Consider the following 22,872-nt stretch of genomic DNA (forward strand, 5'->3'; position numbering starts at 1 on the left):
TGCTTGCAGCGGTGCATGCACTGCGTATATGGGCAGAAGGGGTCTCTGCGAAAGACGCGAGTGCTGCTACTTCAGCGCATACCCGCATGGCTGCTGCTTTGTTGCTGCGGATGCTTCGAAAGGCATGCTCTGTGCTGCTGCAACAGCCGAGGCAAGACGCAGTTTCTGCTGCAGCGTGGCGTGCATGCAGAGGTATTGGGGGGCAGCAGGGGAGACGACCAGCTCCGCGCATGCTGCTGTGGCTGCTGACAGCAGCAGCAGCTCTCACAGCAGCAGCAGCAGCGGGGGATGTCTTGCTGCTGCGGCGAGCAGCTAGCTGCTGCGTTGAGTGTCTTGTTGCGCTACAACCTTGGATCGTCTCCCTGGAGTTCCTAGCGGCAAGCCAATCCTCTGCGTCGGTTTCTGCACTGCAGTGCGCCGCTGCTGCTGCCGCTTTTGAAGGGCAGCATCATCTGGAAAACGATCTGGCGCGTTGTCTAAGGAGCAGCAGCAGCCACACGCTTTTGCTGCTGCTGCCTTTTTGCTGCTGCCCTGCTGCCTCTGTCCGACTGCAACAACGAGACCTTGAGAGGCGCTTGGGATTCTTCCCTGCACACGCGTCTTTGATTTTGCTGCACATTTCTTCCAGGCTTCTCCCGATGGTGCAACAGCAAAGGCAGAAACAGCAGGAGAAAGAGCAAGAGCAAGAGGAGAAGCAGCAAGAGCAAGAGGAGAAGAAGCAAGAGCAAGAGGAGAAGCAGCAAGAGCAAGAGGAGAAGAAGCAAGAGCAAGAGGAGAAGCAGCAAGAGCGAGAGGAGAAGAAGCAAGAGCAAGAGGAGAAGAAGCAAGAGCAAGAGGAGAAGAAGCAACAGCAACAGCACCAGCAAATGCCGAACGTCGGACGAGGAGGTCTCTGCCTGACAGATTGGCAGAAGCAGCAAAACGCAGCAGCAGGTAGCAGCAGTTGTTTCCTCCTGGCGTCTTCTGACCTCAAGAACCTTATTCTGTGCCGCGTGTTTCCAAAGTCTCTTTCCACAGCCCTTGCAGCATTCGCCTCGGCGGGAGCTGCACAGGAGGCAATTACAGCAGCGGCACCAAGCGAAAAACTGCTGACGGGCAGAGACGCTTGCAGTTTTTTTCTCTGGGATTGCAGAGCTCAGTCCACAGCACTGCGCTCTGTTTTACGCCAGCAGCAACAGCAGCAGCAACGCATGCAGCAACAGCAGCAGCAACGCATGCAGCAACAGCAACCGACTACTGGAGGTGGTGAAGCGGAAAGGCCTTCGCGCTCAGTGCGAATCTGCAGCAGCCTTCCATCGCTTGCGCCTCTGCTGAGACAGCAGAACTGGCTACAGTGGTGCGTTGCGGTGGCTTCTGGGAGAGCGACGCAGCTCGCTTACCAGTGCTACTCCCCTGAGCAGCAGCAAGAACAACAACAAAGGCAGCAGCAAATGCAGCAGCAAATGCAGCAGCAAATGCAGCAGCAGCAGAACAACGCTGCTGGGACTGCGTTGCGGAGCGCTGCTGTTGCGACACCAGGTGCAGCGGCAAACGCAGCAGCAACGCATGCAGCAACAAATACGCGGCAGGACAGATTCACCTTCCTGCAGGATTGGTGGCGAGAACGCTGGCTCTTGGAGAGGCGTAGCGAGGAATGGCAGCAAGAGCTGCTGTTGCTGCTTGGCCCCTCTGCGCTGCTGCTTCAAGGATGGCCATTGCATGCACTCCACGACATAGGCACCCCCTCTGAGCCTCTCCCTGCCAGCACATCCAAGCATCAGACTCTGCAAGCCGCCTTTGCTGCTGCTGCTGCTGGAGCTCAGGAGAAACCCCACACAGCAGCAACAACCGTCGCGGACGAGACGCTGCTGCAACGTCTTGCAGAGCCACTGCAGCTAATTCTTCTTTGGTTAAGCGCCTGGGCAGGCGCCAATCCTGTCCAGCAAATGCAGCAGCAACGCATGCAGCAGGAACAGCAGCAGCAAGTGCAGCAGCAGGAAGCAACCCCTTGGTGGTTCGTCTGCACCTGCGGCGCTATGCACAGAGGAGCAGAGACAGGAGCCTCCTCTTCATTCACAAATGCAGAGCAGCAGCATCAACAGCAGCCGCTGTTGCGTCCTGTGATCGAGTGGATTAACTCTCCTTCCGCTGCTCCGGTGCTGCCTTCCTTAGCCGCAATCTGCTGCAGCCTGTGCTGCACAGCTCATCTCATCGTTCAGCCCTCAGCAGGCAGCCACCCCTGGGAACTGGCGATAGAGAGACACCACAAGATTCTCTGCAGCCGCCTGCACAGACTGTCTCCCCCGCTGCCGCAACAACAGCAGCAGCAGCAGAAACAACAACAAAAGCAACAACAGCAACAGCAACAGCAACAGGAACAACAGCAACAACAAAAGCAACAGGAACAGCAACAACAGCAACAGCAACAGCAGCAACAACAACAAAAGCAACAGCAGCAACAGCAACAGCAACAACCACCAGTCGTGGAGGTTTATGGGGAAGAGGACATTGAACAGGTGCTGCAGCACAAGCCAGTTTTTTCAGTGCATGAAACTCACGCACAGCACACGGATGCAGACACATTTACAGCAGCAAGTGCAGCAGCAAATGCAGCAGCAACTGCAGCAGCAACTGCAGCAGCAAATGCATCAGCAAATGCAGCAGCAAATGCAGCATCTCAAGGTACACCTTCGAAGTCTTTGAAGAAGGCGGTGTCAGCAGCAGTAGCGGCCGTACGACAGAGCACGCCGAAGCGTCAAGCAGCGCATGCAAGAGGGGCAGCAGCAGCATCAGCAATAAAAACGTTGCATTCAGCCGCTAAGACACCAACGACACCAGCAGCCTGCAGAGGAAAACCCCTATCCTCCGCGCGAAGAAACGTCTCGCAGAATTCCATCTGCGCTGCTGCTGCTGTGACAGCCAGCTGTCTCGTGGCGAGCAGTCCTTTCTCTGCTGCAGCGCATGCAGCAACACACGCAACAGCAGCACGAGGAGGGCAGTCCCACGCATGCCAGCGGCAGCAACTGCAGCAGCAGCGCGAGGCTCCTGCCATGGCAGACAGAGAACTCACGCAGCGCTTCAGGCAGGAAATGCTGCAGCTTGACGGGAGTCGGCTCTCTCTGTCGCTCGAAGCCTTAGGATTGTTGCTGCTAAACGTCTTGACACCAGTCTTGCAGCCTCACTGCGGTGTCTCTGCTGCTGCGACGTCCTTGCTGCATCTTGGCTGCAACTTGCAGAGCCAGCAGCAGGATGCAACGCCACGCATTCTGCAGCAATTGGCAGCGAGCTTCCTGTGCTGCATTGTTCTGCGGCTGCAGGCAGCCACAGGGCAGTCCGGCTGCTCCTGCTTGCAGCAGCAAAACGAGCAGCCTCTGCGCAGTTCTCGCATAGACGCGTCTGCGCCTTTGTCAGGCAACGCTGCTAGCCAGCGCTTCCGAGAGATGTTGTCGCCTTTGTGCTCCTCCTGCAGATTTTCCCCGACAGTCACACTGAAACTCAGTGGTAAAGGGAATGACACCAGCAGCAACAGCAGCATCAATACCAGCAGCAACAGCAGCATCAATACCAGCAGCAACAGCAGCAGCCTTGTCGAAATACAGCGACCGTTATGGTCTACAGGGTGTGAGCCAATGACTCTGTATCTTCACTCCGCACTTCTACAGCTGCCTATCGAGGGTCTTAAGGTGCTGCGGCAACAAACTCTCTGCCGGGGAGTTCATCCTGCGATCACTGCTGCACTACTGCAGGGGCATGCAGAGCGCATGCAGCAGCAGCAGCAGCAAGAGGACCAGCAGCAGGAGCACGCTGAGAGGCAGCAGCAGCAGCAACAGCAAGTTCAAGAGGGGGACTGCCCCAGGAACGTCCTCCATGCACTGACTGTGACTCCCCCCCCCCCAACCGCGTGTCTCGCTACAACAGCTTCTGCTGCCAATGGTGCAACTCCCTCGCCCTCTGCTGCATTACCCCTTTCAGGTCTGACGGTACATACGGCAGCGCCTTCTGTGCGCTGCCGCGAAGCAGCTTCTGGCACGCCTCCAGCGGCGTCTGCTATCCTGCAGCGCAACGTGAAGGCTGCAGCAGCAGCGTCTGCTGCAGCAGCTGCGGCAGCGAGTGCCAGAACTGCTGCCTGCTGCAGCACGAGACAGCAGCAGAAGCAGCAGCAGCACGCGCAGAGGGCCTCTCTTATGGACTTCAAGATACACCTACTTGACCCCCCCAGCGCACTCAGCGACTGCAGCCGACACAACGGATACAGCAAACTCAACAAGCCCTTCACCATCCACCCACTGCTGTACAGGGAAGTCCTCCTAAGGTGGAAAGGCGCTGCTACCAACCGCGAAGCGAGCAGCAAAAGCAACGAATCGGCAGTCGTGGGAGGCATCGGCGTGTGTGTCAATCCTTCTGGAGAACTACAGCGGACTGCGCGCTGCTGCGAATCCTTTCTCAACTGGAATTCCTTTTGCTGGAGAGGAGCTGTCAACCAGCCACCACGAGGTCTCCCTTCATTCCACACTTGCTAATCAATTCTTTTGGGAAGCTGCTGTTATTGGGTATTTGCGTGTCTACTATGTCTGGGGGTGTCTGTATGTGTGTTTTTGTCTATGTTGGTGTGCGTGTCTGTGTGTTTGTGTGTGTGTTTTTGTCTGTGTGTTTGTGTGTGTGCTTTTGTCTATGTTGGTGTGTGTGTGTCTATCTCGGTATATATATATATATATGTGTGTGTGTGTTTGTGTGTGTGTCTCTATGTCGGTACATATATATATATGTGTGTGTTTGTGCCTATGTGTGTGTGTGTGTGTGTATTTGAGTTCCTGTGTCTGTGTCTGTGTGTGTATGTGTCTGTGTGTCTGTGCCTGAATTTGTATGTGGTTGCACTGTCTGTTGCAATGCACGCGAGGCTGCGATTTCTTACAGGTATCGCAGGATGGTGTTGTTTGTTGTGCTGGCCTTGTGCATGCACGAGATTTGCTGCATGCTCTGTCAGTTGATCCTCCTGCTCCTACCGCGAACGCTTGGCTCTTGTTGCTGCTGGTCTTGCAGACATGGAGTGGATAAACTTGCTGCTTAGCGCCGAGATCGTCTTGTACTGTGGGCATCAGGGCGGGGAGCAGTTTACAGATATGGCTTTGCTGCAGCGCTGTCTGCTACTTCCCGAGGATGCAGCTAAAGCAGCAGCGGCAGCTGCTGCTTTAGCTGCATCAGGGCAGCCACCCCAGTCTAGGCCTGCTGCTAGAGCCGCTGCACTCCTTTGCGGCTGCAGCAGCGTGCAGCTCCGCAGCAGCATCAGCGGGGGAGAACCCTTCGGGACTGTTCTCGACTATCTGAGTGCTGGCTGGTAAGGCTGCCGTTTCTGACACGACTGCTGCTGCTGCTTCTGCTTCTGCTGCTGGCTCATCGGCAGCCTATGCTTTGCGCCAGCAGCAAGTTGGCATTTTGCAGTTTTTCCGAATGCAATTGGATGATGTGTCCAGCTGCTCAGCGAACCAGTAACCGCATCACTACAGCTGCAGCAGCAGCTACCGTGCCTCCAGAGATCTTGTTATCCTGCTGTCTGCGTATACTTTGTTGTTGCGGCTGCAGCCCGATGGTGAGTGGCAACCTGTGGGCAGTGACTGACGGGGAGCAGGATGCTCTCATTCGCGCACTGCTCTTCAAGTGGACGCAGCCGCATGCCTCGCCTCTGACTGTCCGTCCATGTTGCTCTTGTCGCTCCTCCTACTGCACCGACACGGGCTGCTGCAGCTCTTGCGGTAGGTCTGTCAGCATCCGCAGCAGGCTAGGGAGCTGCGATGGCGGCTTGTCTCTTCTTAGGGCACTCACAGAGGCTAGAGGAGCTTCGCGCTTGCGGTGCTGCACAGGCGATGCGCTCGTGGCGTATGGACTTCCGCTGTAGTCAGATCCACATGCATGCAAAGTTGTGCAGGCCCCTAGACTTGAGCACTTACCAGATTCCAAAGAAATACATCTTAGGTGACTAGTAAGCCAGGAAACAACTAGCATTCCCAGAACACCTGACTCCGCATGCAGTGAGTGGGTAATCGTCCTGCACCCCTGAGGACGGGATACACTTGCTCCCGGTTTGTGGTAAAGGTGCGCATGCACGTATTTATGCTCCTGAAACGCTGGCCTCCTGTTCACGTTAAAGCTACGAGGCACCTCTTGTGCAAGCCAAAGGCCTGAACCGCCCCCAATACCCTTACTTAGCAACAGCCAACTGACCTAAGCTGTCTGTTGCTGCACACAAAGGAACCTTCTGTCTGTCACACTTCTATTCTTGTCACTGATCCCCCAAAATTCCTTCCACACACCGCAACGGCGCTTAGCACAGCGCCGCAGACGCAAAGGCACTTCCAGGCTGCCTCTAAACGACGGCACATATATCCCCGTGGACGGCAGAGCTTTTTGCAGCGTGATGAACTACCAAATTCTAGGCCTTTTAAACCACTGCCTCCAGAGCCAATCCCCTACATGCAGACGCTTATTCGTATTGGTGGGACGTTTCTTTCGCACGTTTGCTTATGCCATCGTGCTGGATGGGGAAGGGGTCAGGGAAGCGGGGGATAGGCTGTGAGCGTCCCTGCTCTGTGTAGCCTTGCCCACGGAAATCCCCGTCTCTCCCACATGGGGTCGCCCGTTGCGGCATAGCTTTCAACGGTAGAGACCTTTTAGTGTGCTTAGCGCTTCAGCAATAGGAACAGTCAGACTCCAGTACTGTTTAAAGAGATCTCAGGCCTCATCGGGAAATGTACTTTTCTACGGCGGCAGGGCGTTTCACAACTCGCCCATGCTGGTGCATTCCGTAAGGGCCGCAGCTCCTGAGGACGATTGAGAATGCTTCTTCGAGGCTTTCATAGAGAGACGCTTTAAGCCTCAAACTCAAGGCATAACTAAAAATTTCTTGGATGTCTCCTCTCAGCCAAAGGAGCTTCCTACCCCTTCTCCTGGGCCTTCAATATAGGATCTCTCGGCAGGGAGACACTTAGCCCTATGCACATTAGTAATTTAATGAAAACCCCTTGATGGCTGTGTTATTTTAGCGCCTTCTTAGTTCCTTACCCGCAGCCATTGGGTTGCCTATATGGCGGGTTACATACCCGCTAGGACTTGCGTTCCTGCACCTTCGACGCGTCCCAAGTATTTGCAGTTAGCTGCCTGTAGCATCTAGCGCAGATGCGTACAATCTTGTATCTCATTGCATCGAGCTAACACTACTCCGCAGTAAACATGATCCACGGCCATGTGTGTATGTATGTATGTGCGCGTTAGTTGCTAGGTTCTTGTGCCTGTGAAGGCTCGTTGACCTTAGAGGGAGCAGCAACACACACCTTGTCTGCACGTCTCTCCTCATAATCAAGACTTAAGGGGCGGGCCAGAGGAAGGATCGAAGAGTTTGAAAGAAACCCAATAACATCCTATTAGATGTGCATTGAGTCAGAAGTTTAGTTTCTCTGTGGAGAATTTGAATGGAGCGATAATTCAGGAATGAGTGGGGGAAACTGCTAACCTGCACGGGCATTTATGCACCTTTTCAATGCTCCGAGCAGGCATGCAGACCCGCTTGCGCATGGCACCCTAATGCGCAGAGGCAGGCATACAGCTCTGGTTTTCATGGTAATGTGATGAGGAACATTACTCCGGTCGTAGCATACACGAAAATTCTACTCCTGCCAAGTATTATTGAATACTTCTAAACTAGCTGTATGAGGTTTGCAATAGGAAGTGCCAAAGTGTGGCATGGTCCTCTACAGCTGGGTTGCTTCGCTTGCGCATTTGAGTTTCGACCGATGACGAGCTTGGATTCGGTCAAGTGTAGGGTGTCTGAAGCGCACTCTCACGCGGGCGCTAATGCCTCTGATAGCAGCACAGGCAAACACCAAATACCATTAGCACTAATCAAAGGCAGAGGTGTAGCTTTGGCCCCAGGGGTTGTCTCCAGTGCTTCAGGCTCCGATGGCCATCTCCTTGCCCGTTGAAGCCTCCAGCCAATATTACACTGCGTGCTAAGCTGTCACAAGGGTCTTTTAATAAATTCTTATCTGTTTATGCACATATATCTCCATTTGCAATAATTAAGTCGCTGCGCACACCAGGGGGGCCCTCGCGGGGGCCCCCAAATGCTGAGATATAAATATGCACTCGAGCGTGTGAATTTGAAAACTCTTTCACCTAGATGTGGCCGGCTCATAAAATCTAGTAACAATTGGGACAAGTAGGGACTAAAGCAAAAAGGCCCGGGGTGACTGAATGGGCACGCACCAACACACCAACCCCACCCCTGGTCGCGGTGTCTGCACAACAGCAGCAAATTGCTGCACTCTAAATACTCGCATTTTCTTTGAATTTACGTTTTATTTGAAGTCCCATGGACACCTTGCTCCTCCCTGCGCTCAGTTTGCTGTCGCTGCTGGGCTGCCACTGCAAAACTGCGCCAACACAGCGGCGGCCTGCGGGAGCAGCAGCACCAGGAAAGGATACTGCGTACTCTCGACACACCCTGTAGCCGACATCCTAGCAAGTAGCAGCAAGAGCAGCAGCCTTACTGGGAGAAGAGGCAGTGAGCCTGTTTCAGGGAGCCCAGCGGCTGCGGTATTCTTGACAGCGGCTGCCGATAGTACCACGTGGCGAACGCAGCAAGAGGCGGCCTTCCCCGACGCGGAGTGCTCTTGCAACTGTACCCTACGTTCGAATTTCCAAAGCAGAAACAACAGCAGCACTGCCGCGCGGCAACGAGGTCCCTAGCAGTAGCCGCCTTGCCCCCTTCCCCCTCTCAAGAGTCTGTTCGAAGAGGCCCCCCGTATCACTGCCGTGTCTCCCTCCCCCTGAGATGCCTGGCAGCGATTTAAGATAAAGCACAGCAGGAGCCGCAGTGTTACCCTAACAACGCAGCCTCGCCCCCTCTTCCGCCATGCTGCGCGCCTTAAGCCTCCTTAGGAGGAGGGAACCTGCGGGGGGTTCTGAGAATGTCAATAGCAACAACAGTAACAGCAGCAACAACAGCAGCTCCACCTTCGAGGATGCCATCAAAGGCAGCAGAGAGGCCATCTGCACTCTGGATAAACGCCACGCGCACATCCTCAGGAGGGCGCAGGTGAGGCCTCCCCTCCAAACCCTTGAGTGCAATGGTTGTTGCAGCCTTCCTGCGAAGCGGCAGGTGATCGCGGAGCAATGCTCTTTCCGCATACAAAGAGTAGTCTATGGTGTTCGTTCTCAGGCACAAAGCGAGGCAGCTCGTGCCTGCGTCGCATGCTCGGATCGCAATGGCGCCATGTTGGCTCTGCAGCGGCGAAGGCTGCTGCTACGCGATCTGCAGCAGCTTGCTGCTGCACGCTTAACATTAGAGCGACAGCTGCTGCAGCTAGAAGCAACGCAGGCTCAGAAGGTTGCGGTCTCTGCTATGGCTGCTGCAGCCTACGCCCATAAGGAGCTCAGCAAGCAACTGTTCGTCTGCCGTTGGTGCCTCCGTTGCCGTTCCCTCTGCACGAAACTGGCAGCTACTGCTGCCTGTGCTGCTGCCGCAGCAAAGCTAAGCACGAACGAAAGGAGGTGCTCTCCTGGCTATGCTGCTGCTGCTGCAGGAATAGCAACACGGTGGAACGTCTGCTGGACGAACTCACGGAGCAGCAAGAAGCGCAGCAGGAGCTCGTGGATGCTCTGCATCAAAATGCTACACCTGCTGAAGAAGAGGCAAGCCCAATAGAAATGCAGAAAAAGATTGAAGACTTTTGTCTTGAGCGTGGCGTGTGTAAATGTGGAGCCAGCGGGGCCCCAGGGGGCCCCTCCTGCTGCTGCTGTATGAACTGTGCTTGTGTGTCACTGCTGCAATTGCAGCAGCAGCTGCTGCTCCTGCTCCTGCTGCGTCTTCGCTTTGTGCCGTCCCCTGTACTGCTAGTTGCACGCACTGTATGTATGGCTAACTGCGCTGCTGCAGGTTGAGCTGCTGCGAGAACTCGACGAATTAGAAGCTCTCGAAGTCGAGAGACAGCTCATCATGCCGCCGAGCGCGACTGCGCTCAAGGTGCAGCAGGCGCAGCTCACACAGCAGGAAGAGGAGCTGTTGCAACTGCAGCAGCAATTGCAGCTGCAGCAGCAGCAGCAACAACTTGAGGAACCTTTCCCTCTTTACCCCTTAGGAAAGCAGGCTTCCTCAGTACGACAACAGCAGCAGCAGCCGCCACAACAAGCCGTAGCTATCGGATTGCCTTCTCGCCCCCCAGGGATGCTCTTGGAGCAGCTGCAGCAGCAGCATTTGCAGCAGCAGCAGCATTTGCAGTGCCCTTTCTTGAAGAAACTGCCGCCGCTTCAGCAACCGCAGCATTGCCAAGAGCAGCTGCAGCAGCCGGAGCGACGGACCAACGCGCTGCTGCAGGAGGATGGAATTTTCGGTAAGCAGCAATGGTGAGGGGGCAGCAGCGTCAAGAGCAGCTGCACGTGTAAGAGTAACCCCTCTGTGGCGCATGAAGTGCCATGGAGCCTGCTTTGTACAGTTGCGTGTGTGTGGTGACTAACTGTCTTGCAGCAGTCCCCCCCAGGCAATCCACGGGAGTTTATTCGCAGCTGCAGTCTGATCAGCAACAGCAGCAGTGGAGCGATGAAGATCGGCTAGGTGTGCTTCTCTACTCATGAAACGGCAGCTGCACAAACATTTGCAGCAGTCGCCGCCATATGCGGGGGGGGCTTCACCCGTCTGTCCTTTACGATAGGCAGCTAGTAGAGAATGGGCTACTCTTGCTTTGCAGCAGCAGCAGCAGCCGGAGCTGCAGTAGGGGACCTTCTTGTTTTGCTTCCACGTGTACATAGACTGCCCTTTTTGTCTTATTTCTCGAGGTGTATGTACACCTCGAGAAATAGTGGGCAGCAGCAGTAGCAGCACTGCACTGCACACGCCGCGTGCTTTTCCCCAGGTGGCCCTTGGGGTCCTGGGAACGCGACGTGCGGCCTTCCTTCTTTGTGCCTTTTAAAGAATTTGTTGCTGCGGCTTTCCCAGATGGACTCGGATAAAGCGTTTGCATGCACACAAGCGCCTGAGCGCCTAGCTCCGAATACATAAATTTAGGGGGCTGCTGCGCTTTAAACTGTGGGAACTGCCGTTTGCGGAGCAGGAACCGCCGGTGATCTGCTCCCCTTCTATGCACATATGAAAGGAAGGCAGCGACTTGTCTATACTTTGAACTATTTCTTATCCGTTCATCAGTTGCCGTGGCGGGCTGTTAGCTGTTACCTACCACACGGTGTTGCTATCGCTGCTGCCAGCTGAGGGAGCTACCTCAGTGCGAATCCGTGGCTCAAAGGGTAAAGCACACAATGGAGGAGCAGGGATGAGCTGAGGGTATGGCGTGGCGTCATTCCGCTCAGAGATAAGGCCGCTGGGGTCACCTCTTGACACACTCAGTGTCTCTTGAGAGAGGGATTCATCGAGGGGGCAAGGGAGAGGCAGGAGGAAGGAGGGGGGGCGTCAGTGAAGTTTAGGACTCTGATGAAGCTGTAGCCGTTCATCGTGAAGGCGTAGCGAGGAAATAATCAGCGCGTTTTACTGTGCTTCGACTTGGCCTCTTCCTGCGTGTGCAAGCCGTCGGTAGATGTCTTTCGGAGGATGATGTGAGCGCCGTCCTCACGTTCTGTGTCTTATTCGCGATTCAGTCTCACCCTGCTCTTCCCTTCGTGTTCCCCGTGCATGCGTGCCGGGCGTCCTTGGCGCTAGTCGCTCGCGTGCATGCGATCTCTGCCAGCCTCCCGCTGAATCGCGGGAAGAGGCCCCTAGAAAAACACGTCGCTAGTTGGGTAGGCGTGTGGGCAGTAATGCCATCTACGTGCCTAGGAAGCACCCGCACAAACGGAGTATACAGCAGACATCCCAAGAGCGCTCACGCGGCAGGGAACTAGCGGGACGTAAGGCAACCAGCTGACTATCTAGCTAGGGAGCTTGCTAGGTATGGTGGGCCTTTACCAGCTAACTGAGCAGCATTACACTTCTCTAGAGCCCGCCCAGCAAGCGCTCTGAAATTTTTCGCGGAAGCGGAGACAGCGGGCGTAACGGAGAGTGGAGAGGAGCTGGCGGCTCTCTGGTGTGGAACTGGTCAGGCATATTTTGCAGGAGGCGGGGTCCTAGCAATGAAGCACCACGGACTGAGATGCGAGCAAACGTATCACTGGCGGTGCGGCCTTGTTGCTAGCGGCTTTTCCCGACAATAACGCCCGTTGAGAGCTTATTCCGTTTAAGGACTCTTACAAAGATGCTTCTTAGGTCTCCCAGCAGTCGTCAGCAGAAGTGCACCACAGCCACTTGGCTGCATCTACGTCCGAGGCAGAAACTGAAGAGAGACTGCTGCTGCTGCTCTCTGCGCTGCTGCTACAGGATTTGTCGTCGCCATCTGGCCCCGAAATCTGCTCTGTGTATCGTTCCGCTGAATCTGCGGCGACAGAGCACACACAACCACTCCGTCCTCCCGCATCCTCACGGAAGCACATGCAGCAGCAGCAGCAGCCTGTACAGCTGCTTCTAAAGGCTGAAGCAGCAGCAGCAACAGCGGCACCGCCTCACAGCTTGACACACCCTGCTTCTTCCTCGACCTGCGACTTGCGCCTTTCATAGAGAGCCTGCGAATACAAGCGCTGCCACACCACTCCTACGCTGCATGTCCACCTTCCTCAGACATGCCGTGTGCTGCAATCGCTACTCCTGAGGCCAGCCCACGCCAGGTAGAGAAGTCGGAAAAAAAACTCAGCAGCAGCCGAGCGGAGCATCAGACGAATCCATACCGCGCAAACAACTTGGACAAGACTTTGTACAATGGCGGCGTCTCCTGCTGCTGCACGGGCAGCGTTTGGTGCTGCTGACTCTTCGAAGCCTCCACACTCTCCCTCTGAGTCGGGGGAGCAGCTTCCTCATCATCAACTCGCTCTGCAGCCTGTTCTGCAGTCTGTGCTGCTGCTGAAGCCGCCTGGGAAGGCTGCATAACCCGTGCAGCATAAGCTCCTACGGAGGCAGCAAGTGCTGTAACGACATCGTCAGTTTCCCTGCGAACGGGTGCTGCTCTCGAATCGTGCAAGTTCAAGGCTTCTTCCTTCGATTCTTCAGTGCTCCAATCCTCCCTCTGCGAACTCCGGCCTGCCGCTGCTCCAGATTCTGCTACCGCGCAAGAGGAGATTCGCCGAGCGCCTCTTTGACTCTGCTCGACAGACGTTTCAAGGGCTGCGAAACCATGTGACGCAGTCAGCGCAGTGTGTGCTGGCTCTGCTGCTGCTCCTGCACCAGCAGCAGTGAATTCTGGGAATGCATCCGATGGCGCTGCTGCCGCAGTTGGCTGCCTCAGGCGCAGCCTTCGCAAGACCGCCAAAAACGCAGAACACGACGCCTCATCTTCTTCAGTGTCAGCCCCTCCGGAAACCTCCGCACCACATGCAGCTGCATCCGCTGCCGTTGCATCCGTGGAAAAAACTGACGGCGAAGTCGCCGTCCAAAGAAGGCCTGCCCAGCCCTTCACAGGTCCAGTGCGCCACTCCCCTGCGCGCACACTCTCTTACCTCGAGCTGCCGAGATGCAGCCCTTCCCCACCCCTCCAGAGGCTTTCTATCTCCGTTAACCTCTGCTCTACCCCTTGCCTTTCTCGGGCGCATAAAGAAGGCCCCCCCCACGAAGACTGCATCAAGATTCCACGCAGCAGAGGCATGACAAGGATACCAGCAGCAACCCCCAACCTGCGACTTGCCCCTCCCTTTCCCAGCTCCGAGAGCCGCTGCTTCGTCTGGCTGTGCCCATGCAGCCGGATCCTTCTGCTGCTCGCGCTGCCGCTGCAGCAGCTCCTGCTGCTCGAGCAGGGCATGCATGAGCAGCAGGTGTGGCTGGAAGCTCGCGGGACTGCCGGCAGCAGCAGCCGCTGCAGCCGCTGCTGCATCTGCTGCTGCCGTGGAGGATCCTGCTCCTACTGCTGCTGCAGTTGCTGCTGCACCGAGGAGAGCCACCAAAGGAACGCCAGGGGTCCGGTAATATAAGCCGATAGACGATCCCAGGAAGTCTGAGCACCCCACAGCCAGTGCCCCAACACTGCGCGCTTGCCGCCTCTCTTTGAAGCCTCCAAACAAAAGACAGCGGATGCAAAGGATGCACGTCAGCCTTTGCCTGCACAAGATCCAGCGAGCGCGTGAGCTCCCAGACATCTAGCCCCGTAAATCGAACGGCCTAGTCCTCCCCCCTCCACAGCGTAGTGTTTTTACCAAGCGGATGGACAGACACTCACCGCAAAGCGCAGCGGCAGCCCGCAGTTCGCGACCGCTGAACGTTATGCCTTGCACCGGGGGTAATCGGGGATCTTCACATACAACACACACACACAGATATACACAGACACACATGCCACACCACATACACACACAGACACACAAGGCATAGGACACAGATACTCACAAACAACGCACTACTCAGGTGCAGTAAGTCCAGCTTTCACGGGCAAGATCGTGCCTCGCACTCGAGCTAAGCGCTGTCTATCCCGCAAAGGCATGTTGCCTGCTGCGGAGTTGGGCTATCCAGAGAAACGCAGCACTGCTGCCTTATGGAACACGTGCTTTAATACCAATAACCATTGCATCAAAAACATTCTGGTGCAGAACAACTTCGCTTCCGAAACCGCCAGATTCTGTCGTCGAGTCACTAGCCTCTCCTGAGCTCCCCATCAGCTGCAGCAGGAGAAACAAGTCCATGCATGCAGCAGTCGACTTGGCATCACTGCAAGTGGCCATGCATGCAGCAACGCGTGCGGAAGCAGCCGTAAGGACCCGCAGACAAGCCGACACAACGCTCTTCCCGCCATTGCGTCCTCTCAAGAGAACTTCAACCACGTAAACTGCGAAAGGCTTCGCCCTCAAAACTCTCGCTATCCTGTGTCAACGGCGAACCATGCACTTACGATGACGGCTTTATCAGGCTGCAGCCTGTGCGAGAGCTGCAGGTCCTCAAAAGGAAACAGGAAATCCTCGAGACTTCGCAGCATGGAAGACGAAAAGGTGCTCAACGAGTGGCGGCGAAACCAGCGTAATCGACAAGGAAACGTCCATGATCCTCGCTGCATGCACCCCTCACAGGAGGCAGGACGGCATTTTTTTTGAAGGACTTCCCAACGGTGCAAAAATACGCCGCATGCTGCGATACGCGCACGAGAGTTCTTAGTCGAGGAGAAGCAGCAGCGGCAGGGGTCGTCAAGAGAGAGAGCAACGAGAAGCCTGCACTGGCCGGAGGCAGCCAGAATGAAGGCACGCGTGCAGCGAGGCAGTGCTCGCTTACGGAAGCAGCAATAACAGCAGAGCTGTGAACTCCGCATCTTGAATAGAAGAGATCTATTCGAAGAGAGGCTTCCCCTCCAGCCAGAACTATTCGATCGGCTCGCAGTAGGCGTGAGCCTCCAGCTCCTGGACCCAAACCCTGATCCGCAAGCCACAAACTGTGCAGGGGGCAGTGAGTGAGTGAGGAGGGGAAAGGGGGGTGAAGAGAAGCTTGCAGGATGTTCCTCCAGAGAGATTAGAGGCCTGCTTCTATGGCTGCGCGTGCGTATTTGGGGAGAGCAGAGACACCCGATGGGAAGGTGTTTGACGCTGCCCTACGGCGCGGGAGGGCTTGAGAGGAGGGGAGGGAAGGGGCACGTATATCGCGGTGTACTGCTGTACCTTTGTGAGAACCTTCCACAAATGCTTAATCGGCAAGGTTACACAATATGGGTGTGCTGCTTCTCCGCACTGTCCTTCCGCTTCTGCTTCCTGCCGTCGTGGCTGGTGCTGCAGGGTCTTGATCCTGAAATCTCGGAAAAAGCTGCTACAAAATGCCACATGGAGCCAAGCGGTTTGCGCCTCGCTAGCTGCATCGAGATGCAGCGAAGCACCCAAAACTGATAGTCTTAGTTCAACTCCTACTGTCCTCAGGGCAAACAGACACCGGCGAAGCACCAGGGCCTGGCCGTAGGTCAGGTCGGCTTCGAATGCAGATTCGGAGGGAAGCTCGGGGGCCCCTAATGGGGGCCCCTCCATGACTCAAGATGAAGCAGAATGGAAATTAGGTCATCACCAATCGGCAGGAGCCTTTGGAAAGGCTGAAATCGGCTGTGGCGTGCCGCACTGCACTGGCCGCTACGCGGTAGCCGAGGTGTTGGAACTCGTTTGGGTCGGTGCAGAACAGGAATATTAGCAACAACGTGGAAGGAAAGGAGAAAGGGTTCAAGAAAGACTGATTGCGCTGGAAGGAAACGATGTGAAAGAGGAAGGGGGAAGCGGGGAGAGCCTTCAGGGCCCCCAGGTGGATACCATGTCACGCCTGTGAAGGTCCCCGCTTAAGCCGTAATCGGGCGAAGAGTTGAACTCATTAAGGTGATGTCGATAGTTTTTTGTCAAAAAACCGAGCAATTAGGGCCAGGCAAGGCATTCCACGTGCGGATTCGAGTGTCGTAGGCGGGGTGAGAACACCTTGTGTGCACCGCACCGCAGACGACCCGCCAATGGAGGCCTCTGTTTTCTCTTAATAACACCGGTTAAAAGGAGCGCACGGGTTCTCACTTAAATTATAGGGTTCTGTTTGTTCTGATCGTGCCCCGCCATGTCCGTCAGCATTTTTGCGAGCGCGGTGACCCTTGGTTCAGGCTACGAGGTCTCATCGCCTCCTTAGCGCACTATTTATGCAGATGCCCGTGTTTTCGCTTTGAAATGTCAGTTTCCAAAACCTAAGGATCCACTCTAACGGGCTGCCTCGCTCCTCCCTTTCCTCCCAAGTTTTCGTAGCCCTCGCACTTCACAAGGTCCAAACTGCGGCGGTGCCGCAGAAGCCACGAAGAAAAGAGTGAAAAGTGACAGCTACAGAGAAAAAAATCAACGACCATGGGACTAGGGAGCCTGCGCCGGCGGCATTCGCCCCTAAGCAGAGGGAAACTTTCGTCCGATAGCGTGGAAACCGAAAAGCGTGCAAGTGTGCCATGAAGGGAAGAACGGATAGTGGCTAGCAATCAAAGTGCACAGAGTTGCACGGAAGAAAGGGAAGTCGAGGGGCACCCTTTCTCTTTTGCTTTACCGACCTCGCCGTCCTTCATGCGCATCGGTGCCCCCATCTAATTGACGGAGCATCGAACTCCACGCTCACAGAATCAACACGCTGTGACTTTGCTTGCGTCTTGTTCAGTGCTCGTCGCGATCGGTTCAAATGCGGCCTTCACATCTTCCCACACCCTTGGAATGGGCTGGTTTGCGTTGATCGTGACTGCACAGTTGGTGGCAGCAAAGAGAGAAACGATGGGCATAGTGCTCTCCCTGAATGTAGAGAATCTCTTCCTGAGAGATTCTACGTTATCGTCGGTCCGGCCGCTAGTGGCACCCCTCTTCAGTATTCTGCGAATCATTTCCTCTTCATCGCACTCGAAAAAGAGCACGAGGCGTGGAATAATGCCAAAGGCACTGGGGTGTACTGTGAGCTGTTGTCCTAGCTCCCCTAGCGTGAGGTCTGGCACTGCCTTGTTCCTATCTGCTGGGGGGACCGATGAGAGCGAATCATGCCCTAATTTTTGCAGAACCGACTGGCACTGCTCTACCAGAGGAGCCTCGGCAGAAAACTCTGTTGCAATGCGCGACAACTCCGAGGGAAGGTTCTCCGAGCTGGTCATCTGCGCAGCATATCCCAGATAACACTCCGCAGGTATCTACAATCCATAAAGCATCTAGCGGAAAAACGGTTGCCATAGGGCCTCCTAAGAGGCGGGGGGAGGGGAGGGTCGAAATTCAGGGAATGTGTTTTACTGATAGCCATCCTGCGAGGTTGTCGGTGTTCCGGGGAAATCCATCGATAAGAAACGTCCCATTGAAACCGGCAAGGAGCATCTTTCTCAGCAAGAGAGTCAGCGTTATGCGCACCGGTACAATGCGCCCTTCAACACCAACCACAAAGAGGGGCAAGAAGAATTCGGGAATGGGAGTCTGTCCCTTGTTGCCCCAGAGAATGAATGAGGAAGAAACACACATAGAAAGAGTCGCGACTTTTCTAGTGGCTTTATGAGCAGGTGCCGGCCAGCTGCTCGTACAGCTGTATTGAGAGGATTCCCAGAGAAGCCCCGCAGACAGACTTCCTAGAATTGCATATGGCGAAGGGAAAAATGCAAGGCATTACTAAATCACTGAGCGCACTTACGTGCAAAACCACAGAGCCATAAACACAGAGGAGAAGAGCTTCCATGTATCCATGCCAAAGTCCAAGATGCAACAAGCGTGAGGTATGAGTTGTGTTACGCATTCTCACCGTTGCGGATGCAGTCGTCAATCAGTTTGCTGTATGGGCTATTGGGGTTCGCTTGCTCCTCCCGCAGACAGTCCCCTGCAAACAAACCGTGAAACCTACTTTAAATTTCCACATTTCATCCTGTACCGCAAACTGCAGAACCCTCCAGCCCTTAAGTCTGTTCCCCACGCATGAAATATTTGTCACCCTGCGCCAAGAATCCAAGTTCGCTCCCGAACTCGAAGCAGACGAGTAAGATCCCTAAACTTCAAAGGTCTTCGTACCCGCAGAGATGTGGGGGATGGAGAATTCTTGCGCAAGCAGCTGACACTGCGTGCCTTTCCCGGCACCAGGTCCTCCTAGTACAAAAACCTGAGATAAAAAGAACTGGCGAAATAATGCAATGAGGGCCTTAGGAGTGGAGGTTGGAAGGACGGCGTTGTGCATCAGAGATCTCCTCACCGTCTGTGGCTTATCCATCTTGGCCTGAAGCGGATTTCTTCGTTGGGATGAACGCAAAAATGCTGTGGCTGATGCTGAGGCGGCTGCTGCTGCTGCTGTTCCTGCTCGTGCTTGTGCTGCAACTGCGCCTGTGGAAGCGGGCTTAAAGAATCTGAGGGCCGTTGGCACTATAGGCATAGGGAGGAAAAGAGGTGTATGGAGTGCCGGTGCAGCAGTTGCCGCCTGCAGCTTCTTCACAAGCAAGCTGTCGATGCACCGCAAATGGAAGGACAGCAGTAACAGCGGCAGCAGCTGCTGCCGCAGCCCGTAACTGGCTTTTTTTCTGGTGCTCTGCGAGCTCCAGAGTCCCCGCATTCAGCGAAGACACAAAGTGAGCGTTTCTTGGGTGTGTCGCCTCGGGTTCGCTTATGGCACTTCCACGGGCAGCGTATCGGGTAAGCCTGGCTCGATAAATCACGAGGATACCTACCATAATCTATGACGAACACATAATCCCTGTTAGTTTCAAAAGGAGAACGGCGCAAACTGGCAAAACTGATTCTCGCCCTTGGGGCTGTTCCTCTGAGGTCCCAGCCTCGTCCGTCAGAAGCTGCTACCCGAAACCTGGTATTTTTAGTTCCGTGAGAGTTTCTTATCTTCTACGCCGCTATTTAATGTAATAATCGCCTTGTTTTGTCTTCATGTGGCGAACTACGGGCACGTTGATTATTGTTACTGGCTGCTTGCTCCAGACGCTCCTCGCACCTGGCCCCCTACACCCTTGCTTTGCCCCTTACTGGAAAAAGATGAACTGTGGGGCTTCTTCCTGCTTGAGCCTCATACAGAGCAGTGTAGCGACAAACAAGTTTCCCAAGGCGAAGACAGGCTAGTGAAGTCACCACGAGCCACCCAGCTCGCATCCAACGTCTCCAAACGAAGGCCTAGCAAGGATGAGAAACAGGGACAAAAACAACAAAATATCCAGAAGCATTGCCAGCAAGCTGCTGGTACGATTCATATAGGCATGCGCTTCACTAAAGACTCGAGCCGGGTTTAAAACTCCCGGCTTTCTCCAGGTCCCTCGATGGAGTCCGCTGCTCCTTTTAAATCTTGTTTAAAGGTTCAAGGAACCCAAGAGGGGGTACCATACTAAAGATTTGGCTTGGCCCTAGTAGCGCGCACCGTCAAGCTAGAGCTTGGTCACCGGCAAACCAAGGAGCTCCTCGCAGCGAATGGGAAAGTGAATGCAAATTCGATATTATAAAGCTCTACCTAGGGTCTCCACAGAGAGACAGCACTTCGAAATTGGATAGCAACTGATCAGATTTATTAAGTGATTTCGGTGGGAATCCCGCTTTTCCCTATCTGCACCCCGTTAGACCTTCCCACATGAGGGGAGATGGACATGTAGGGCGCGCGTTGCTGCGTCCTCAAAGCACCCCAGGGGTGGACAGCTAGTTTCACACAGCATCTGTTGCGCACATGCACAACAGTGCGTCTTCTTGTATCGAGCTAGTGCTACTTTGCAATGAATATGATATACGAAGAGCCGAACCAATTAGTCAGAACATTACTGTTTCACAACTAAATAGAACTACTGTACAGAACGCCTCTTAGTGTAGCTTAGCCTGCTACATCTTCCCCTGCCCATCTCAGAACATACGCCTTCGTGTTTCCTCCCTGGCCGTGGAGACCGATTGAGTGGGGGACAGCGGAGAAGTTCCCGCCCCAGGGCCACTCTACAGCAAGGCACAAACGCGAAGCAGGGTGCAACACGAGGAAAGCAAATGTGTTCTTCAGACACAGGTGTATTCAGAGGATAGGAAGACATACACACTAGCCAACAATAAAGGTAGGACCAAACCAACATGATCGCGGCGGCGCGATGCCTGGCGCAATGGCTCGCTGTCGTCGGAGCGCTTGAATGCGTGAACTTCCTGATACGAACCGATAGAGAAGTAAAATGCGCACATGAAATCATCAAATACGCTACCTCAGCAATGGTTTTTGACTCTGTGCCTCAGAACGATTTCTGCATGCAAATAGAGGTGATGGAAGCATCCGATTCGACTTCAAATCCCCCCAAAGGGCACAAGAAAGAATGAAGAGACCCTACACCTGGGAGTGCGTGCCCATAAATCTGATGGTAGAGAAAGCCTGACAATAATCACGAACGTTTCAAGCAACGTCCATAGCTGAAGGTAGCTGCTTTAGGCAGAGAATGTGCTGTAGAATGACAAGTACCAAGAAACGCGAGGAATACCTTCCGTGGCAACTGGCGTTGCCAAGCATACACAGCCACCAGTCTCCCCTCAGCCAACAGGGCCAAAATTTGCCTCTCCGTCAACAACTGTGGTCGGGCAGCCAGTTTTCATGAAGCGTCCCACGTAGATTGCCCTTGGTGCTAAGTAGTCGTACAATCCAGCACTTTTATTTCTCCTTGTGGATTCTCCCCCTCCACACAGGTTACCTGCCTTGGCGGCACAGTCCCATAATATTTGAGAGTTCCGCGAATTCTTCAGGAAGCCAATATTGATACCTCTTTGACACATGCAGCTTCTGGGGAAGTTGTCGAGTTGAGAAGGACCATTGATTCGTCAGAACACCGCAATCGACGTTGGGTGCCTGGCCGCGAACGTCTTTGTCTGCTCGCCTGATGCGCTCGTGATGCCTGTCAATCTCTCAACCAAATCTCCAGGCTCGAAAACATGTCCGGCTGTGGCGTATCATAATTTCGTGCCTGTGTCTATTGAGCTGAACACGTGCATTTGTGTGCACTAACAACCTGGGGTCTAAATACCTCCGCGGTTAATGGAGTCTTCTGGTCCCAGAACACCAGGTTCAGGACCAGATCGTAGAGGAGCTCTTCAGTGAAGCCACGAATACGGGAGAGCAAAGGGTAGACGAGTGTACTGTTGCACTATAAACTCACGTACACAAGGATGAATGTCAAGCTAAGCAGTTGGATTTTTTGTGAGCATAGAGTAGCACCTACTACAGTGGAGTAGAGTTGGTGCGCTCAGCTTGTCCACCTGCCTCAGGAGAGCAATGATGAACTTCGGAATTCTATCCGTAGTTATATACCCCTGGGATATTCGTGATGCTTTCAGCAATTGGCAAGGGCTGATAGAGCTGTCTCCTGCGCTGTCACAAAGCAAGGGCTAGGGATGAAATGGGCATATGTTACGTATCTGTCAACGACGATGTAGAAGACGTCCTTGCCCCTGACCTCAAGCAGTTCCACAATAAGACTTAGAGTCATATCAGTCCAAATCCTTTCAGAAGCCGGAAGGCTTTGCAAAAGCTCACGTTAAAAGAGTGTAGCGGCTTTATCGGCTTGAGCATCTTGGCATAATAATGCATAGTCTCTTCCCGCGGGATACATCCCTGGGCACCAGAATGACCGTGCGAGCTGTTTCACTGTAGTGTAATCTGGAATTCTCCGTAGAGTTTACTGACTGTGGCCCCTGTGGGCACCAGACTGCGGCCTAGGTGGATACTGCGGGAGTTTTCACGCCCCAACACGACGCATAGAGTTCCTTTTCCCACGGTGAATACCGCACGGTTCGGTAAAGTGATGAGAATAACAAGCAAAGATTCGGTGTCTCGTGGAGCTCGTAGCCTGTTGGAAGACCATTGAAAGACTCTACATCACCAGCATTGGCTTTGGGAAGGAAAGAGCTACCATACTCGGCAGCGCAAATACCAAGGGATTTACAAGCCGGCCGGCATCCGTCCTTGCTGCGACGTCAGCTTCCTCTGTCCATGTCACAAACCGTGTTTTCTATAGTAAAGCAAGCAAAGAAGCGAAAAAAAACCACGCAATCAAATTCAGGTAATACGATACAAGCCCATAGAATTCTGCAAAGTCCGTGTGGGTCCATAAGCGAAAAGAGCCCACGCCTTGACTCCAATATTTCTGGATCTGGAGCAATCCATGCAGCCGAGAAACGGAATCACAGAAACAAAGCTTGTCTTATGAAGAGCAACTACTCACGTCTTCTTACATATTACTGCGTGTTCTGCAGCAGCTGAAGTGCACGTTGTAGGTGCTGTAGGTGTTCATTCGTGAAATAAGATATCTTTTAAATGCACAGCCACCCTCTGTTTCTTGATAGGAGCGTTAAACGCGTGATTTAGTTGTCGTCACAATTTAGCTGTGGCATTAGAGTCAAACGTCATGCAGATACACTTGAGATTGCAGCTGCGAATGTAGA

The 22,872-nt window shown here is 54.3% G+C and overlaps 3 protein-coding genes across 3 annotated transcripts; 2 read left to right on the forward strand and 1 right to left on the reverse strand.

Moving 5' to 3' along the window:
• The first annotated feature begins 230 nt into the window (after positions 1–230).
• Positions 231–5,318, forward strand: LOC113146918 (box A-binding factor-like). Its single transcript, XM_026335701.1, has 5 exons — positions 231–641; positions 768–2,228; positions 2,352–3,373; positions 3,404–4,362; positions 5,020–5,318. Exons 1-5 carry the CDS (start codon positions 231–233, stop codon positions 5,316–5,318), a joined length of 4,152 nt encoding a protein of 1,383 aa, XP_026191486.1.
• A 3,566-nt stretch (positions 5,319–8,884) lies between these two features.
• On the forward strand, positions 8,885–10,237 carry LOC34617616 (putative uncharacterized protein DDB_G0271606; the record flags this gene model as incomplete). Its single annotated transcript, XM_026335692.1, has 4 exons — positions 8,885–9,067; positions 9,191–9,417; positions 9,555–9,668; positions 9,892–10,237. Coding segments are annotated over exons 1-4 (870 nt in total), but the record flags the coding sequence as incomplete, so codon positions are not given.
• A 1,979-nt stretch (positions 10,238–12,216) lies between these two features.
• Positions 12,217–18,853, reverse strand: LOC34617618. The gene is made up of 12 exons (XM_026335702.1): positions 18,677–18,853; positions 18,499–18,586; positions 18,236–18,310; positions 17,740–17,867; positions 17,103–17,606; positions 15,846–15,984; positions 15,500–15,645; positions 15,193–15,391; positions 14,214–14,294; positions 13,926–13,991; positions 12,815–13,480; positions 12,217–12,380 (listed from the first exon to the last, which is right to left on the reverse strand). Exons 1-12 carry the CDS (start codon positions 18,851–18,853, stop codon positions 12,217–12,219), a joined length of 2,433 nt encoding a protein of 810 aa, XP_026191487.1.
• Positions 18,854–22,872: the final 4,019 nt, after the last annotated feature.

Source organism: Cyclospora cayetanensis, unplaced genomic scaffold, assembly GCF_002999335.1.
Source record: "Cyclospora cayetanensis isolate NF1_C8 unplaced genomic scaffold, CcayRef3 CcayRef3_contig_78, whole genome shotgun sequence".
NCBI lineage: Eukaryota > Apicomplexa > Conoidasida > Eucoccidiorida > Eimeriidae > Cyclospora > Cyclospora cayetanensis.